General features: G+C 37.6%; 1 protein-coding gene across 5 annotated transcripts in view; it reads left to right on the plus strand.

The window, feature by feature from the left end:
- CDIN1 (CDAN1 interacting nuclease 1) overlaps positions 1 to 17,823 on the plus strand; it is a 232,304-nt gene that overhangs the window by 59,470 nt on the left and 155,011 nt on the right. For 4 of the 5 annotated variants that reach the window (XM_055278631.2, XM_055278629.2, XM_055278632.2 and 1 more), the window contains exons 2-3: positions 8,925 to 8,970; positions 9,868 to 9,932. The exons of the other annotated variant lie outside the window; for it this stretch is intronic. In XM_055278631.2, the coding sequence (XP_055134606.1) occupies positions 8,925 to 8,970; positions 9,868 to 9,932 (111 nt within the window). The remainder of the gene's footprint in view (positions 1 to 8,924; positions 8,971 to 9,867; positions 9,933 to 17,823) is intronic. 5 annotated transcript variants of the gene reach the window in all.

A 17,823-nucleotide genomic window follows, 5' to 3' on the forward strand; every position in this document is an offset into this window, starting at 1 on the left:
AGATTGTCATTACAAAGAGCCACAATTTGACTGTTACCTGACATCATCAACAAATCTGCACTGATGGAGTTATTAAAAGAACGTAATAGGCTCGGCGCGGTGGCTCACGCCTGTAATCCCAGCACTTTGGGAGGCCGAGGCGGGTGGATCACGAGGTGAGGAGATCAAGACCATCCTGGCTAACATGGTGAAACCCCATCTCTACTAAAAATACAAAAAATTAGCCGGGTGTGGTGGCAGGCGCCTGTAGTCCCAGCTACACGGGAGGCTGAAGCAGGAGAATGGAGCGAACCCAGGAGGCGGAGCTTGCAGTGAGCCGAGATCACGCCACTGTGCTCCAGTCTGATTGACAGAGCGAGATTCCATCTCAAAAAACAAAAACAAAAACAAAAAAAACAAAAGAACGTAATGGAGATGAAAGAGTGGAAAGGAAGGAATGAAGAACAATGAGATGGCACATCTGTGGGTACATCTGAGTAAGCAGAGATATGTGAAACAGTAGCAGTGTCTTTTGAGATTTAAGAAATATACAGACTTAAGACAATTTCAGTAATATCCTACATTCCAGGAAGGGGACCTTTCAATAGTGTTGTAATGTTTTTATATTTTCCAGAAAGCAATAAATCACCAATCAATAATAAATTTTGATAAATTGAGGAGGCAGCATGGTTTTCTAGAGTGATTATTAAAAGAATAGTAAAAGAGTATGTAACTTTTAAGTTGCAAGAGGAAAAGTAGTGAATAAACATTGAATCAATTGAAAAGTACACAAGAATGGAGAGAAACAGTACATATAGTGGGTAAGACAATAGCATTTAGTGAGATGATAGATTTAAACCTGAATATATCAGTACTTACACTGAATGTACCTGGTTTAGCTACAGTCATCAAAATGGTGTGGTATCTATGTAAAGATAAACATACAAATCAGTGGAACAGATTCGAAAGTCCCCAAATAGATTCTTAGATATTTAACCTCCTCAGAGGCACCAACGTGTGTGATCAATTTTATATTTGTATGGAAATAATAAAAACAAACTGTGATCCCCTCCTTAACACACAAAATTAATTGAAGGTAGATCATACACCTAAATGTAAAAGCCGAAACTATTAATCTTCTAGAAAAATATATGAAAATGTCTGCATGAATGTGGGTAGGCAAAAATTTCTTAGACAAGACACGAAAAGTACTAAAACAAAAGAATAAATTGGACTTCATCAACATAAAAAACTTTTGTACTTCAAAAGGCACCACAAGGAAGATGAAAAGGCAAGCCATGGATTGAGAGAAAGTGTGATGAGGATGTACAGCAATGGGAACTCTTCTGTAGTGTTGGTGGGAGTTTAAAGTCGTTACAAACACTTGAAAAATTGTTTGACAGTATCTGCTGAAGTGGAGAGGTGCATGTCAGATTGCCCAGAATTATTCTCCTGCATTTATACCCATCAGAAATGCGTGTGAATGTACACCAAGAGACTCACCCAGGAGTGAGTCCACAGTAGTAATATTCAACAATAGGATAGATAAATTTGGCTTATACTCATTCGATAGAATATAAGTGATGAAAATGAATTAACTACACTTAAATTAACATGCCTAACTCTCACAGACATATTGGTCAGTGAAAGAAGACAGATGCAGAGTGCATGCTGTGTAATGCACTTAATATGAAGTTTACAGACAGGCAAAACTAACCTGTAGAACCTAAGGGACATTAGGTGATATTGGTGGTAAAACTATCAAGAAAAACAAGGAATGATCAGAAGTGGCTCATTTGTGAGAGGGAAGGAGGGTAGTGATTGGATGCAGTATCTTCTGGGGTGCTGGCAGTGTTCTGTTTGTTAACCTAAGTGGTTATATTTCTTTAAAAAAATAATCGTTGGGCTGTGCATTTGTTCCATGTGGGTTTTTGTGTTTTATTTCCAATAAATGTTTAAAAAGGAATATATAATGACATGGATAAATGTTAGTATCTTATATAATGAAAGCATGTTATAAAAAAGTATGTTTAACACACAATTTTTAAATGTATATGTGTGTGTGTATATAGATACACACAAACAGATTCATACACTTCAGACATAGAGCAAAAACATAGGAAAATTATAGTCCAGAATGAATTCTAAGAGTGGACATCTGAATTTTACACAGAAGATGCACCATTGGATAACTAGGAAACTCTTCATTGAATATTGTTTTATAAAATTAACACTTACAGAGGGCCCCTGCATCCTCTATAGAGAAGATGATTGGATTATTTATATTTGCCTGCCTGGTTCAGGGACAGATTTAAAGCTGCTTTATATTTAATATGAAGTGAATAACATTTGAGCAAAAGACATACGCAATCAGATAGAGACACTTCAGGCAGTGGTGGTGGTTAAAATATACCTTTGCTGCAGGGAGAATAATGGAAATTACCACATAGTCTTTTAATCCTTGACTGTTTATTTATTTATTTATTTATTTTTTAAATTTTATTATTATTATACTTTAATTTAGGGTACAATGTGCAGGTTTGTTACATATGTATACATGTGCCATGTTGGTGTGCTGCACCCATTAACTCGTCATTTAGCATTAGATATATCTCCTAATGCTATCCCTCCCCCCTCCCCCCCACCCCAAACAGTCCCCGGAGTATGATGCTCCCCTTCCTGTGTCCATGTGTTCTCATTGTTCAATTCCCACCTATGAGTGAGAACATGCGGTGTTTGGTTTTTTGTCCTTGCGATAGTTTGCTGAGAATGATGGTTTCCAGTTTCATCCATGTCCCTACAAACGACATGAACTCATCCTTTTTTATGGCTGCATAGTATTCCATGGTGTGTATGTGCCACATTTTCTTAATCCAGTCTATTGTTGTTGGACATTTGGGTTGGTTCCAAGTCTTTGCTATTGTGAATAGTGCAGCAATAAACATAACGTGTGCATGTGTCTTTATAGCAGCATGATTTATAATCCTTTGGGTATATACCCAGTAATGGGATGGCTGGGTCAAATGGTATTTCTAGTTCTAGATCCCTGAGGAATCGCCACACTGACTTCCACAATGGTTGAACTAGTTTACAGTCCCACCAACAGTGTAAAAGTGTTCCTATTTCTCCACATCCTCTCCAGCACCTGTTGTTTCCTGACTTTTTAATGATGGCCATTCTAACTGGTGTGAGATGGTATCTCATTGTGGTTTTGATTTGCGTTTCTCTGATGGCCAGTGATGATGAGCATTTTTTCATGTGTTTTTTGGCTGCATAAATGAATCCTTGACTGTTTTCTGCAGTCAGTAGTTCCTTTATCTTTAAAAACATAAAGGAACAACGTTTTTTATGAAGTTAAAGAAAAACTGCAATTTGATTTCTTAAAAAGGAAATAATGTCTAAAGCCATGGAATTTGGTCAAAACACTTGACCTCCCGTGACTCCAATTTTCTAGCAAAAAAAGCAGCATGCCCCACATGTCAGGGTTGTTTGGAGTATAATGTCACATCATATAAATGCTTAAGCGGGATTATTAGCATACATGATTTGCAGAACTCATTTCTGGGAACTGTTAAGAAGGCAGATTAGCATTGGGATTAAGACTTTGGGCTCTGGAATCGGATATAAATTTTGATTCCCACATCTACTGCTCTTCTAGCTGTTTAATTGTGTATTTTATTTAACTTTTCTTCCTCCATTTCCCCATCTTTAAAATAAGGAGGATAGCAGTACCTACCTCACAAGATTGTTGTGGGGATAAAATTAAGTGCAAAGGTAGTCATAGAGCTGTTTGGATATATCTTCAGTTTGCCAGCAAAAATAGTTGAAAGCCTGGGGTGGTAACCACTTTTTTTCATATATACAGCTCACCGTCTGTATCCATGGGTTCCACATTGGCATATTCAGCCAACAACGGATTGAAAATATTTGGGGGAAAAAAAGCAATAAAAATAACACTACAGCAACAAAAAATACTAAAAATAAAAAACCAGGCCCGGCGTGGTCGCTCACGCCTGTAATCCCAGCACTTTGGGAGGCCAAGGTGGGCGGAGTACTTAAGTTCAGGAATTTGAGACCAGCCTGGCCAACATGGTGAAACCCTGTCTCTACTAAAAATACAAAAATTAGCCGGGCGTGGTGGCAGCTACTCTGGAGGCTGAGACAGGAGAATAGCTTGAACCAGGAGGCAGAGGTTGCAGTGAGCCGAGACTGTGCCACTGTACTCCAGCCTGGACAACAGAGCAAGACTCTGTCTCAAAAAAACTGCCCCCCCTCAAAAAAACACAATACAGTATTCACAACTGTTTACACAGCATTTACACTGTATTAGGTATTATCAGTAGTCAAGAGATGATTTAAGTTATACTGGAGAATGTGCGTGGGTTATATGCAAATACTGTGCCATTTTATGTAAGTGACTTGAATATCCACAAATTTTGATTTCCATGAGGGTCTGGAAACCAGTCCCCCCCCAACAGATACTGACGTTCAACTATATATTTGACCTAGAGTTATTAAGAACTTTTTTTTTTATAGTTGATTACTACTAAGCTTAATGTTGCCATCTACCTAATCATTTATGGGGATATTTGCTGTGGTTAGGCATAAAATGTTTGCATCCTTGATATGAAGTTGGAAATTAGGAAGAGAAGACATAGGGTGGGAGATAGTTTGGATACATTTTTCTTTATGTCTTCAATTTAGTTTACAGATTTTTCCCTTTTCCCCCCTCAGTAATTTCCCAGAGTATCAGTAATCTCCCTCCAGATTTCCATTTTGCATTTTGTTCCTAAAAAATAAGCAAAGTTTGTAGTAGTATTATATCAAAGTTTGTGTAGTATTGTTGAATTCTGTTTTAATTTTAGAGGGAAAAATGGCTCTACATTTCAAATTTGTGTGTGGTATGTGTGTGTGTGGCAGGGGGCGTTGGGGGAGGTCAAGAGATTGTAGCTGCATTGCTTTTATAGAAAATATGCCTTGACCAGCACTCTGAATCATTAACTACAGACAGCTGGTGTTCCTTTGTATTCTTCACAGGTTTAGAGAGGTTGTGCCTAGCAATTGTGAGATGTCCAAGTACATCCAAGTATAATGCTTTGTAGGAGTATCCTACTTTATCTTTCTTTCATTGGTTTGCTTCTTCCCAAGCTCCAGAAATAATATTTATTTTTCTCGGAGAATGTTGAGCCAGTAGAGTGTACACATTTAAGCTTCCTAGATTCTATAGAAAAGGAGCTTTAAGGTAAAGGTATTTACTTCCTTGTGGTCTTTTTCAGAGGTTGCATACTCAAGAAGAGGAGGAACATAAAATATGTGATGTCTTCTCTTAAGGTTCTGCATGCTTTAGGTCTCCATCTGAAAACATAAGGACCTCACCCTTGTATGAATGTTGCATTGCAACTAAGTCTGTGCTCAGCTCTCTTCTTAATCTGTGCTACACTCTCCCAACTCTTTGAGGCTCTTTCATGTTACCAAGTATCTTAGCTGGGTGGACTTGGGAGCACATTGAGTTAAATATCACATGAGGAACTAGTTTGTTGCCTGTTTTTATATCAGGCATTTGAAGAACGTTGAATGCAATATAACATGAGAAGAAATAGTACCCCATGAATGTTTAAACTCTGTATGGGAAAATCACACACCAGTTTATGATCTCTAGTTACGTCAATTTAGTGAGTCAGTGACAGACAGAAGAACAATTTTAGGGAAGCCAATTATAGCCATCAGCTAAGGGGAGAACTAGAAATTATGGAAATGGACAACCCCTCTCAAGTTTTCCATCTTCTACATGTGCCACCATTATGGAGCACCTTGTCTCAAAGCCCTTCACCATGCCTCCACCTTACTAGAGAACACAGAAGCCTGGGAAGAGTTTTATTTCTTTGGTTTGGAGATTTAAAAAAATAGACATGTATAATTACACAGAATAAGAATGGAGGCTGGTCAGTTCAATTCCATGGTCTCTTGAGCAGTTCCACAGTGTCCTCAAGGACCCAAGCTCTTTCCATCTTCCGTCTGCCATCCTCACAGTGCTAGTTTTTTCTTCAGGCCCGTTTCCACATTGCTGCAGCATGGCTGTTGCTGTTCCAGATTTGGACAAGGCTTTACCTACCCATTCTTTGGGTCCACTCACATGCTCCCCTTTACCCAGACAGCTTCAGGGTGTGGAGCTAAATCTGGGAGATAGCATGGGAAAAATACAAGCAAAACTGTTTTGATGGGGTTTTAATACTACATCCTGGGTATTTGGTACAAATTAAATGACTGCCTTTTTGATTATGTAAATTTAAAACCCCATATATGCTAAGTGATATAAAGTGTAAAGATTCAGGGTATGATTTACTTCATTCTGTATAAAAAAAGTGAGTACTTGACAGTGTTCTGATTTTTGCCTTTTTTGTGTGTGTGCTTTTGTGTGCGTACTTGAAAGTTTCTTCTAAATCAACTCCCGTCCACCTTGTTTAGTTTTTTTATTCTGAGGGCATATTTCCCCATACATAGTTACCTTGGGACATTGTAGATGCACTGTGGTACTGTTGAATGTTGGACTGTGATGTTCAAGGTAGACCTTTCAGTTGCACAGCATCTTTTTCTCCTCTCCTCTTTAGCTGGAAACCACATTTCTTGTGAACCTAGTGAAAGTTGAATTTATTCTGTAACTTCTGTTCCCTTTGGCCAAAACAGATCAAACACGGTGGGACGGTACAGTGGGCGCAGGGTAGAGGTGGTGAGTTCCTCAGAACGATAGCCTTGAGATCATGGGACTCTGCTCCTCTCCCCACCTGCCCAGCATTTCCCTCTGGTGTCCCTTCTCAGCATTAACACGTTGGAAGAAAGTACAAATAATATACACTGAAGTCAATGTCTTGGTTGTACTAAAACTACTTGCCTGCTCCTTATGGTGTGACATTTGGTCAGAACACTCTTCTATAAGGTTAGCACATACAGAAAGAGATAGTTGGCTGGCAGACTACCTAGCAAAGTTCACTTTATTCTCTACAGCTTTGAATTAGTTAAACAAAACCAAAACATTTTGGACCCGAATCTGTCTTTCTGTTGTTACTATGTATACGTAAGTGGTTTTCTCTTTTTATTAATAGTTCTAGTCAGTTTTTACTCCCAGTGTAAGCTGGCAAAAATCACTCTAACCCTCTCGGCCGTAGAAAAACTGAGTTGCTTCACAGGCTCTGTCCATGGTTTTAGCTGAATTAAATTCTAAGCAGTTTAAAGACATTTTTCTAGCTAAAGACGTCCTATCCTTGGCTTATACAGTACTCTCAACTCCTGACCAACTTCTCATTTTGAACTATTTATTCTTGAACTTATTTCTCTAACTGCCTCTTCCCATTCTGGGCATCTACAGTTATGCTATGTTTTATTTACAGTTTAGTTTTCTTTTCATTGGTCATTGGTCCCTAACTTTCTCATTGCAAATATGTTTATTTCTATCATCTTTTTTGAAGCCCAAAGAATGACGTGTTGTATACCATTAAATGGTTAATAACACAAATGTATTTTGCTATACAATGAGGAGGGGGTCTATTTATGGCACATAAATATCTAACATTAATTTATTAAGCGTTTACAAAGATTTGGGCTTCATTTTGCCTCCCCCCCGCCCCAGAAGATTATTGTCAGCAGCCCTACTAGGGTATGTGATTTGGATGTTAAGCTCGGTCAAGCCAGGCAAAATAGGAAGATTTTATATAAAATCGGCTCTTTCAAAGGGGCTTTTCAGTTTTAAAGGGAAATTGAAAAAACCAGACTATAATGGATTTATAATTGTATTTAATCATTTCGCTGTACTTTTGAGTTATTGAAATATTCTTTTAATAATGTATCAGTTTCCTTGGTAAACATTTAGGGTATTTTTTTCTTAACCTACTCTTGTAATTTGGTAAGGGTGGAAAGTTAGAAGCCAAATTTGTAATGTCATCCAGAAGATGACAACACCTAGACAATGAGTAAACAAATATGGTGTCACTTTATTTCACATTCCCCAAATTACCTGTGATGAGCTTAAGAGATTTTTTCATTTATAAATAGAAAAAAATGTATTCACAGTACTTTGGCATCCTATACAAGTTGAATTATCTAAAATGTAATCTATTCAGATAGCATTTAGTGGGAAAATAGAAATAATTGTTTTCAAGATACGGTAAGTTAGACGTGTCTGTAAAGGACAGTCAAAAAGAGTAGCAGTGGGGTATTGATTGCTTTTTAGAGAAGGAAAAATTCCATTCCATTTCTAAATGTTAACAATTGCAAAAGGAAAATTCCCACTTGGGAAGAACGTTTTTCAGGTTGCTTCATTGCCAGGTGTTTGACATTGTGTGTTGTCTTGGATGAATAAGGCTTAGGGCAGTCTTTAGGAATGATTCACTCCAAGGACCTCTGCTTCCTGCTGTGAAAGCTTCTATTTTCATAGCACGCCAGTATTGGTGGGAATGTTCCAGTGACCACTGTGCTACTTCTAGTAAAGACCAAAGTTTTCCCCCTGAAACTGGGATAGCTGTAGAGGAGGATACCTGTCGGCTAACAAAATTAATTTCAGAACATTCTCAATGAATGAAGTGTATGTTCTCTACTGTTTATGAGACTGAACTGTGTCACTTATTAATGGAGATAAGCCTTGCTTTCTCGTGGTCCCCTTTAACACCATCGCATTCTACAAATATGATTTACAATCATTCTAAAGTTTAAAAAAATCAAAATAATGTGATAGCTGCTTTGAGCCCATATTTTCCCCTTTCCTTTTTTCTCTCTCCTTGACCCAGCAGCAGGAAGCCTTTGTTCGAGGTGTTCATCTGGAACAACTTTTCCGCACTTGTTTTCATGTTCTGTTAGATTACAGGGCAGCAGGCCTACCTTTGAAGCTCCTTTCTCTTTTGTTTCTTTGCCGTGCACTCCAGTAATTAACTTTGTCCTTCTTTTATTTGTTCCAGTCAATCGCAGGCCACTCTGCTGAGCATCTTCTCCCAGGAGTACCAGGTTAGAAGTTTTCTCCTTTGTGAGGGTTGACAGGTGCCTAATTGAATGATGAATGTCCCTTTATTTCTTTGTAATTGAACTGCCAGCTCTCTGATTGGGTTGGAGGATGTTCTCCTTTCCACATCAAGCACCGCCTGCGTCTCGGTGGAGGCCTGCCAAGCCTACCCATCCATCTGTCTAATAACATCTAGCCTTTGCTTATTTGGTGGACCTGTAATAAATTATGCTAAACCATTATTATTCTGACAATAATAATTTCCCTGTGTTGCGTGGTTCCATGTGCTAAATGTTTACTGACTTGCACTGTCAGTGCTGCTTTCCATTGCTGACAGAGATGATGATAAATGACCATTGCTGGAGTGGCAGAAGGCAAGAGAGGCAGAAAATGGAGTCATTTATCATGAGATGACAGGTGTCAGTCAAGTGGCAAGTCTCTATGGAATTACTTTTTGTAGTTTTCAAATAAGTTGTTTTTAAGCAATGTTCTTCCTGGTTAAAAATGGCAATTGGATTGTAAAACTAGAGTGCAGAGGACTGAGATGGAATTGAATCGATGGAAAATTAATACAAAGGTTGAAAGAGGGAACAAGTTTTTATTTGCCCTCTGTAGCCCTAAGCAAACTTATTTAGATTCAATTACTATGACCCTGTTGGCTTTTACATATATACTGTACCTTGTGGTACAGTCTGAAGACATCCCAGCCAAGCAATAGAGATTAAAATGCATAGGTTCATAGAGTAGAAGGAAAAGAAGTCCTGCCATCACCAGAATTCCCAAGCTATTATTCAGTGTTCCCTATGTGCTAGTCATTGGGCTGAAGAAATAATGTCATTCTTGTTTTGAACCTCATCTGTGACATACCAAAGATTTGTGTTTTTTTTTTCTTTTTCTTTCAGAAACACATTAAAAGAACACATGCCAAACATCATACTTCGGAAGCAATTGAAAGTTATTACCAGAGGTATGACCTTCCTGCCCCACTAGAGGGTATCATAGTACCTATTAATTGTAATAATAATTATGAATAAGTTAGGTTATTAATTTTCTATGTCATATCCCAAGACATTGTGTTTTAAGTCTTTTATTCAAAACTTTTAGTATGTTTTTGAATGAGTTTTCAAATGCTTTGTTTTGTAGATCTAAAGAGTATGGTAAGGCTGTCTTGACTTATGGGTGTGTATGTACATACTATGTGAGATGTAGTTACAATATTATGAAATCTCAGTTGGCTACTTGAAACTTATTATAAGTGCATATCCTGTCTAAATGCATATGCTCATATATACATATATCTACATATATTTGAAAGTTCTCAAACCAATTTTCATTTCTTAGATTAGCAAGTTGAAAAAAGAAGATTGAATTTGGATGTCGTGTATTTTGCATCATAGGTATTAGGATATCCATTTTAGAAATGAAAAAAATGTATCAAGTAAAGGCACATGGAGATATATTGTAGTGTATAAGGGTCACATTTTAAAGGGGATTTTGTATTTTTAAAAGACAACCTTGGGTATTAAATCAACAGCATAGTATCCAGAAGATATTTTAATTTCAGCCTAATTTATTATAAATAGATTTCAACTTCTTCTTCTGAAACAAACAATCTTTAAAATAACTCTGATTTTTTTATTCTAAAATTTGTATTGTCATTGTAATATGACTGAATAATTTATAACACTAAATGATAATGGTTTGCATTAGAAATTGTTAGTTGGTTTCTTAAATCTTTCAAGGGCACATTGGAAATGAAAACTGTTTGAAATCTGCTCTTAAATTATTATACTTAAGATTGATAGATGAACCTTTCTGTGGTGAGAATGACACCACTGATTTTAGATGAATGATTTTTATGCATAAAAATTTTATGAATGAAATAAATATGTGGATAAAATATCGGTGTCATGTTTCAGTAGTCATTTTATTTAGAATCAAGAAAGGGATATTTAACAGGAAAGCCACAGAAGTTAGATTTTTAAAAAAAATTATTCACTGCAATATGTGGTAAAAGATATGCTTTGTTTTGAGTAGTAATACCTGTCAAAGAAAGATAACATGCACTCATCACACACACACAGACACAGACACACACACACACACACACACACACATTTTTGTGTCTAGGAGAGATCCTCTCTAAACAAGACTTTGTAAAGTTTGATGATTTATTCAAAAGTCATAACCTTCTTGGTGAAATTGACATTCAAATTAAAGTCATAACCTAAATTATACATATGAAATTAAAAATGGCCCATGAAGTGCTGTGAAGCCTGCAACTGTGTTGGCATCCAGACTCTTCAAAGAAGCACTGAAGGTTATTTACATGCCAAAAAATACATTCTTGTTTGTAAACATATAGTCCTAGGCTGTCATATAAAAGTATGATTTTATGTCTGGATTTTAAAGGCTTGTAATGTATACAAAGGAAAATAGAGCATTTTAAAGGAAAATGCTCTCTTTTCCTAGAAATTTGGAGATCCACTAACAGGTAATGGGGCTGCCCTCTGATACTCATTTGCCTCGTTGTAAGAAGGTTGTTTTAATTATTAATACATGATTTTTAGGATCACTAGGTGCTGCTATTTCAAATCTAAGTTTCATTAAAAAGTATATCTAATTATTGAAGTATGAATATACTTTTGTTGGATTATCTGGGTAGTATAGGCCATAAATAAATAAATATCTTTTTTTTTTTCTTTTTGAGACAGTGTCTCTCTCTGCCACCCAGTCTGAGGTGCAGTGGCACGATCAAAACTCACTGCAGCCTCAAACTCTTGGCCTCAGGCAATCCGACTGCCTCAGTCTCCTGAGTAGCTGGGACTACAGGTGCACACCACCATGACTAGCTAATTAAAAAAAAAAAAAAAAATTATAGAGACAGGGTCTTGCTCCCTTGCCCAGGCTGGTCTTGAACTTCTGGCCTCAAGTGATCTCCCACCTCAGCCTCCCAAAGTGCTGGGATTACATGCCTGAGCCACCGTGCCTGGCCCAGAAATAAATACCTTTAAGTATACCCAATGATGAACAGTTGAGTGGGTAATAGTGAGAATACATAAATAGATTTCTTTAAATTTATTTAAATGTGACAGTCTCAATTATTTCTAAGAGTTACAGCATTTGAAACAAAAACATGAAGTTAGACGGTAATGGACAGTCTCAGAAGAAAGCAGTCTAACCACTTTCTGACTTTACCAACCTGCTGTCTGACTTTCTGCCCTGCACTTTGCGCTTGAAGACAGGCCATGTTGTTACCTTTCAGATGGATTGACCTTAGTAGCCTTTTGTTTGAAATGTGCAGGTCAAATGTTCCTGTCTGTGCTAAGGTAAATTGGCTTTAAAAGGTTTTTGTTTGTTTTCCAGCAGATTAGAATAAAGCCAAATTGTATTTGTTATATCAAAATATATTTAAGCAATTTGAAAATGTTAATGGCAATTGTATTTAATTTTTTTCTTTTATAAAGTAATACTCAGCTATTGTGAAAATAAAGCACATTTGTGATAGTATTAAAAAGGAATGAATGATTGCCTATAATTGTGCCACTCAGAGATCTCTACTGGCATTTTTCATTTTAGTCTTTTGTCAGCCCATTTTTATGTTGATGAGGTCATATTATATAAGCAATTGTGAATCCTGAGTTTTACACCTGGAAAAATGTATATGACATAATATTATTTTGTAAAAAGCTTTTTGTAAACATTTTTTGATTGCCTTATTTCATCATATGGAAGTATCATAATTTACTGAATTATTCCTTTGTCAAGCATATATGTTTCCAATGTTTTTTTTTTTTTTTTTGAGACGGAGTCTCGCTCTGTCGCCCAGGCTGGAGTGCAGTGGCGTGATCTCGGCTCACTGCAAGCTCCGCCTCCTGGGTTCACGCCACTCTCCTGCCTCAGCCTCCCGAGCAGCTGGGACTACAGGCACCCGCCACCACACCTGGCTAATTTTTTGTATTTTTAATAGAGACAGAGTTTCACCGTGCTAGCCAGGATGGTCTTGATCTCCTGACCTCGTGATCAGCCTTCCTCGGCCTCCCAAAGTGCTGGGATTACAGGCATGAACCACTGCACCTGGCCTCCAATGTTCTATTATTGTAAATAATACTGTGATAAACATCTTGATACATGAGACTGCATTTTGAATTAGTTTTTTTAATATTTCTATATATGTAATTATTGGTGCAAACAATGTGAACATTTTATAAAAGTATTACATATTGCCAAACTACTGTCTAGAAATGTTTTCCTGGTTGCATATGTTGAACAGGGTGGATCTGCTCTAAATGTATTTGTTTTCCAATCTGTTTCCCAACTATATCCTATAACACTTCATAAGAAGTGCTAGGAAAAAAAAAGTCTAATTTGAGGTTGTATTTGTCTTTTCAGGAAACTTTAATTATCCCCCACATCAAAGTGACAGATCAGGCTTTATTTAAATTTTCAGATATGTAATCAAAGGGACATACTAATTACTGAAAATATTCCATAAAGACATAATTAGAAAATCCTAATGGTACCTTTCTCTGCATCCTCATAGTATCTTGTGCAAACTTACAGCATTGTACTTTTCACACTGGTATAATGGTTTGCTTCTGTCTCTAGCTACCCTGAACGCTCTTTGGGGTAGGGCTACACAAAAACAAATGAATGATGGACCCCCATCCAACTCTGGCAAAGATCTGAATTGCAATTGGGATATAAGGATGTCATCCTTAATACTACATTAAGGTGACCTGGGCTCCATTCCTGACGCCTATTTGCCAGTTAAAACGAATTTGTACAGAAGCTATATGTCATCATCTAGCTTTGCTACAAGAGGACTAACAGGTACACTTCCTATGGGTGAAATCAGCCTTAAAAGGTCCTCAGAGAAGGCCCATTTTATGATGTTTTTTGAGTGTGAAAGACTCATTTATATCTAAGATGAAACTAATATGTACTCATTTCAAATATAAGGCAAAGTTCTCCATGCTCTGGCCTAAGAAGATCCACAACCCTGTCACTGAGTGTTTTCTCTCAGCTTGGAACACCTTCTGCTTCCCTACAAACTAGTAAAGATGATAAGTTTATTTCTAGACTACTGCATTAGCAAGTTGCCCCGGACACCCCGAATCGATAATTCTTGCAACTTCCACAGCACTCTGTATAGACATACCTCTGTTAGCACTTCTCTTGCTGCATTTTACATACTTACGTACACAGCTCTTTTCCCACCAAAAAGGACAGTTGAAGGCAGGTACTGTGTCTTACATTTGTATTGTTGGTTTTTAGCATTGTAAATGGGGCATACTGAGTGTAAAGTAGATGGTGCTAATTGAACAAAAAAGTGGTCCAATTTTCAGAAACTATTTTTGTCACATATATGTTACCAATATCATATTTAAGCCAACCTTTTTTACATGTGAACATCTGAATAAAGTTCTGTAGTTCTGATCTTCTAACGTTGCTAAAGCTGGCTCCTCCGCCAGTGTGCTGGGAGAAGGGAGGAAATGGAGACAATATTTCTAAACTTTGCTATTGATGGGGACTTGCAGATCTGACCAACTGTGTGCATGTGCACTTATGCTCATGTGCACCAATTTAGGCGAACCTAAACAAATTTCACCAAGAATCTTTCCTGTTTAGAAATAAAATGGCATTAGTACAGTGTGAAAGAATAGAGATATTTTCAAAGTAAACTCTCGAGCTGTGTCTATTTATATACAACATGGAGAATTGAGAAAATTTCTTCAATAATTCCAAAGCTTGAGAAAACTTTTATTTATTTATTTATTTATTTATTATTTGAGACAGAACCTTTCTCTGTCACTCAGGCTGCAGTGCAGTGGTGCAATCTCGGCTCACTGCAACCTCCACCTCCCAGGTTCAAGTGATTCTTGTGCCTCAGCCTCCCGAGTAGTTGGGATTACAGGCATGCACCACCATGCTGGGCTAATTTTTGTGCTTTTAGTAGAGACAAGGTTTCACCATGCTGTGCAGGAGGTCTCAAACTCCTGGTCTCAAACGATCCACCCGCCTTGGCCCCCCAAAGTGCTAGGATTACAGGTCTGAGCCACCGTGCCCAGCCAGAAAACATTTTCTACTATCTGGATATTATAAGGTTTCTGTTAACCATGATAAAATCATGTAAAATACAGATTTTGATGGGAGGCAGACGCAAGCGGATCACCTGAGATCAGGAGATCGAGACCAGCTTAGCCAACATGGCAAAACCGCATCTCTACTAAAAGCACAAAAACTAGCCACGTGTGGTGGCACGCACCTGTAATCTCAGCTACTTGGGAGACTGAGGCAGGAGAGTTGCTTGAACCCAGGAGGCGAAGGTTGCAGTGAGCTGAGATTGCACCACTGCACTCCAGCCTGGGTGACAGAGCAAGACTTCATCTCAAAAAAAAAAAAAAAAAAATACAGTCTTTGAATTCTTAATTGGTATCAACTCAATGCTAGCAAGAATGCAGAGACACATGAATTCTCCTGGGCATTAGGAATAAAGCCCAGGTCACTTTAATGTAGTGTTGAGAATGACATCCATATATCCCAGTTGCAATTCTGATGTTTGCCAGGGTTGGATGAAGGTTCAACATTCATTTGTGTAGCCCTGCCCCAAAGAGCGTTCAGGGTAGCTGGAGACAGAAGCAAACCGTTATACCAATGTGAAAAGTGCAATGCTGTAAGTTTGCACAAGATTATGATGAGGATGCAAAGAAAGGTACTATTAGGATTTTCTAATTATGTCTTTATGGAATATTTTCAGTAATTAGTATGTCCCTTTGATTGCATATCTGAAAATTTAAATAAAGCCTGATCTGCCACTTTGATGTGGGGGACAATTAAAGTTTCCAGAAAAGACAAATATAACCTTAAATTAAACTTAATTTTTTTTCCTACCACTTATGAGGTGTTATAGGTTATAGTTGGGAAACAGATTGGAAAACAAATACATTTAGAGCAGATCCACCATGTTCAACGTATGTGGCACCTCACTAGGCCTTGAGGGATCAGGGTTCTATAGCTTTATTGTTTACCATCTGAGAGAGCCCAGATGGGTTTTATCAGTGCCCTGGGGTTTGGTTTCTTTATATGACCAACTGGGAAGCTTTACCAACCTCATAATTAGGAATTTCCACAGTATTAAGTATGGTCATGCTTTTAATATTATACAGACTATATAGATACAGAGGATTGTAATTATGGTTTAATCATCTTCTGTTTCTTTAAACTTGATAGAAGTGCTTCACTGGTCATTAGCAGGATAATGATTGATGCAACTTTTACATGAAGCCATGTCATTTTGACTTAAAGCAACAGATCTCTGGTATAGGAGGTAGTCTGGCATCTAGCTGCTACTGTCTTTCACTGTTTGCAGTCAGCTCTCACCATGGCATGCTCCTTCTTTTCATGCTGATCTCTACTCGAGTGTCACTCCCTCAGAGAGGGGCTTCCTGAACAACCCATCTAAGTTTACATTTTATTCTAGCATATACCATTATACTGTATATTTATCTCCCTGCCTTTTTATTGTTTGTGTCACCACTGTAATATAATCTCTGTGATGATGGGACCATGAATGGTTTTTTTTTCCCCCCATTGCTTCTTCAGAACCTGGAATAAGGCCTGACACATAGCGCTCCAAAATACTTGTCAGGTAACTGAAACTGAAGTAGAAAGCTGTAAAGACATCCCAGTATTGGTATAGGCTTAAATACGCTGACCCAGAATCAGAAACCGTAGTAAATACGCACTCTTGGTGGCTACAAGCACACAGTCAGCTGGTCTGACTTGACTGAACTGATTGGCGGTTCCTTGGGTAGTATCAGTGCAGTGGACTTGTTTGTGAAAAATTGATGTGAGGTTCTTAACGGACCTATTTCCCAGGGACCTTTCTCTAAAGCACATTTGCCTTGTTTTATTTATCTATTTTTTCCTCTTGCTTCTGAATGTCCTTATTTTCCAATTAGTTCTCCAAATAATACATTCAAGGGTGGCCCCAAAATGTGGAAAATTGCTTTGTTAGAATTATTTTGAAGTTACAATGATCCAGAGGTTCTCCTCACCTTAAACAATTTGCTGTTACCCCACTTTGCTTACAGGAAAATTATACACCTTTATAAATATACTCATGAAATAATATAATTTAGTACCTGCTTCTGGCAATTATATGGAAGACCTCACCTGTTGACTTTATTACTCTCAGACAAATACCCAGAGCTTATTCACTCAAATAATATACTGTAGGGAAAATTTCCATACCTAGTTCTGCTTTCTTGTCCAATATGGTTTTTAAAAATTATTTAATTTTTTATTTGTTAAAGGAAAAATATAAGGTGATTTTTTATTATATAATCACCTACCATAAACAAAGTACTTGGTAGGCATAATAAATTGAATAAAATACAATTCTCCAATCTTCATGAAGCTTTCAACATTACAGTGGGGGATGGGTTTGAGGTAGCCAAGTAATAGGCAAATACAATATGCTGTGTTACATGATAGAAAGATGTACAGGGCATTCCTCGATTGCATATGAGGAGCACTTAACTTATATGGTAGTGGATCAAAGAAGGTGACATCTGAATTGAATCATGAGTTATCCAGGTGAGGGATGGGAGCGGGAGGCAGTGACTAGAGATGAGGCTGGCAGGGTAGAGCAGGTAGAAACTAGATTATGAAGAACCTTACAAGAGCTGTTGAATGGTTATAATTTAATCTTGAGATTTTAATGTGGGGCCTTGAAGTGTTATAATGAGGGGAATGACACATTCAAATTTTTGTAAAAAAAAAAAAAATCACCCCAGCTTCCATGGGGGTGATTCCCCAATCACCCCAACAAAACCATGGGGTTTTGTTTTGTT

This window comes from Symphalangus syndactylus, chromosome 5, assembly GCF_028878055.3.
Source record: "Symphalangus syndactylus isolate Jambi chromosome 5, NHGRI_mSymSyn1-v2.1_pri, whole genome shotgun sequence".
Taxonomy (NCBI): domain Eukaryota; kingdom Metazoa; phylum Chordata; class Mammalia; order Primates; family Hylobatidae; genus Symphalangus; species Symphalangus syndactylus.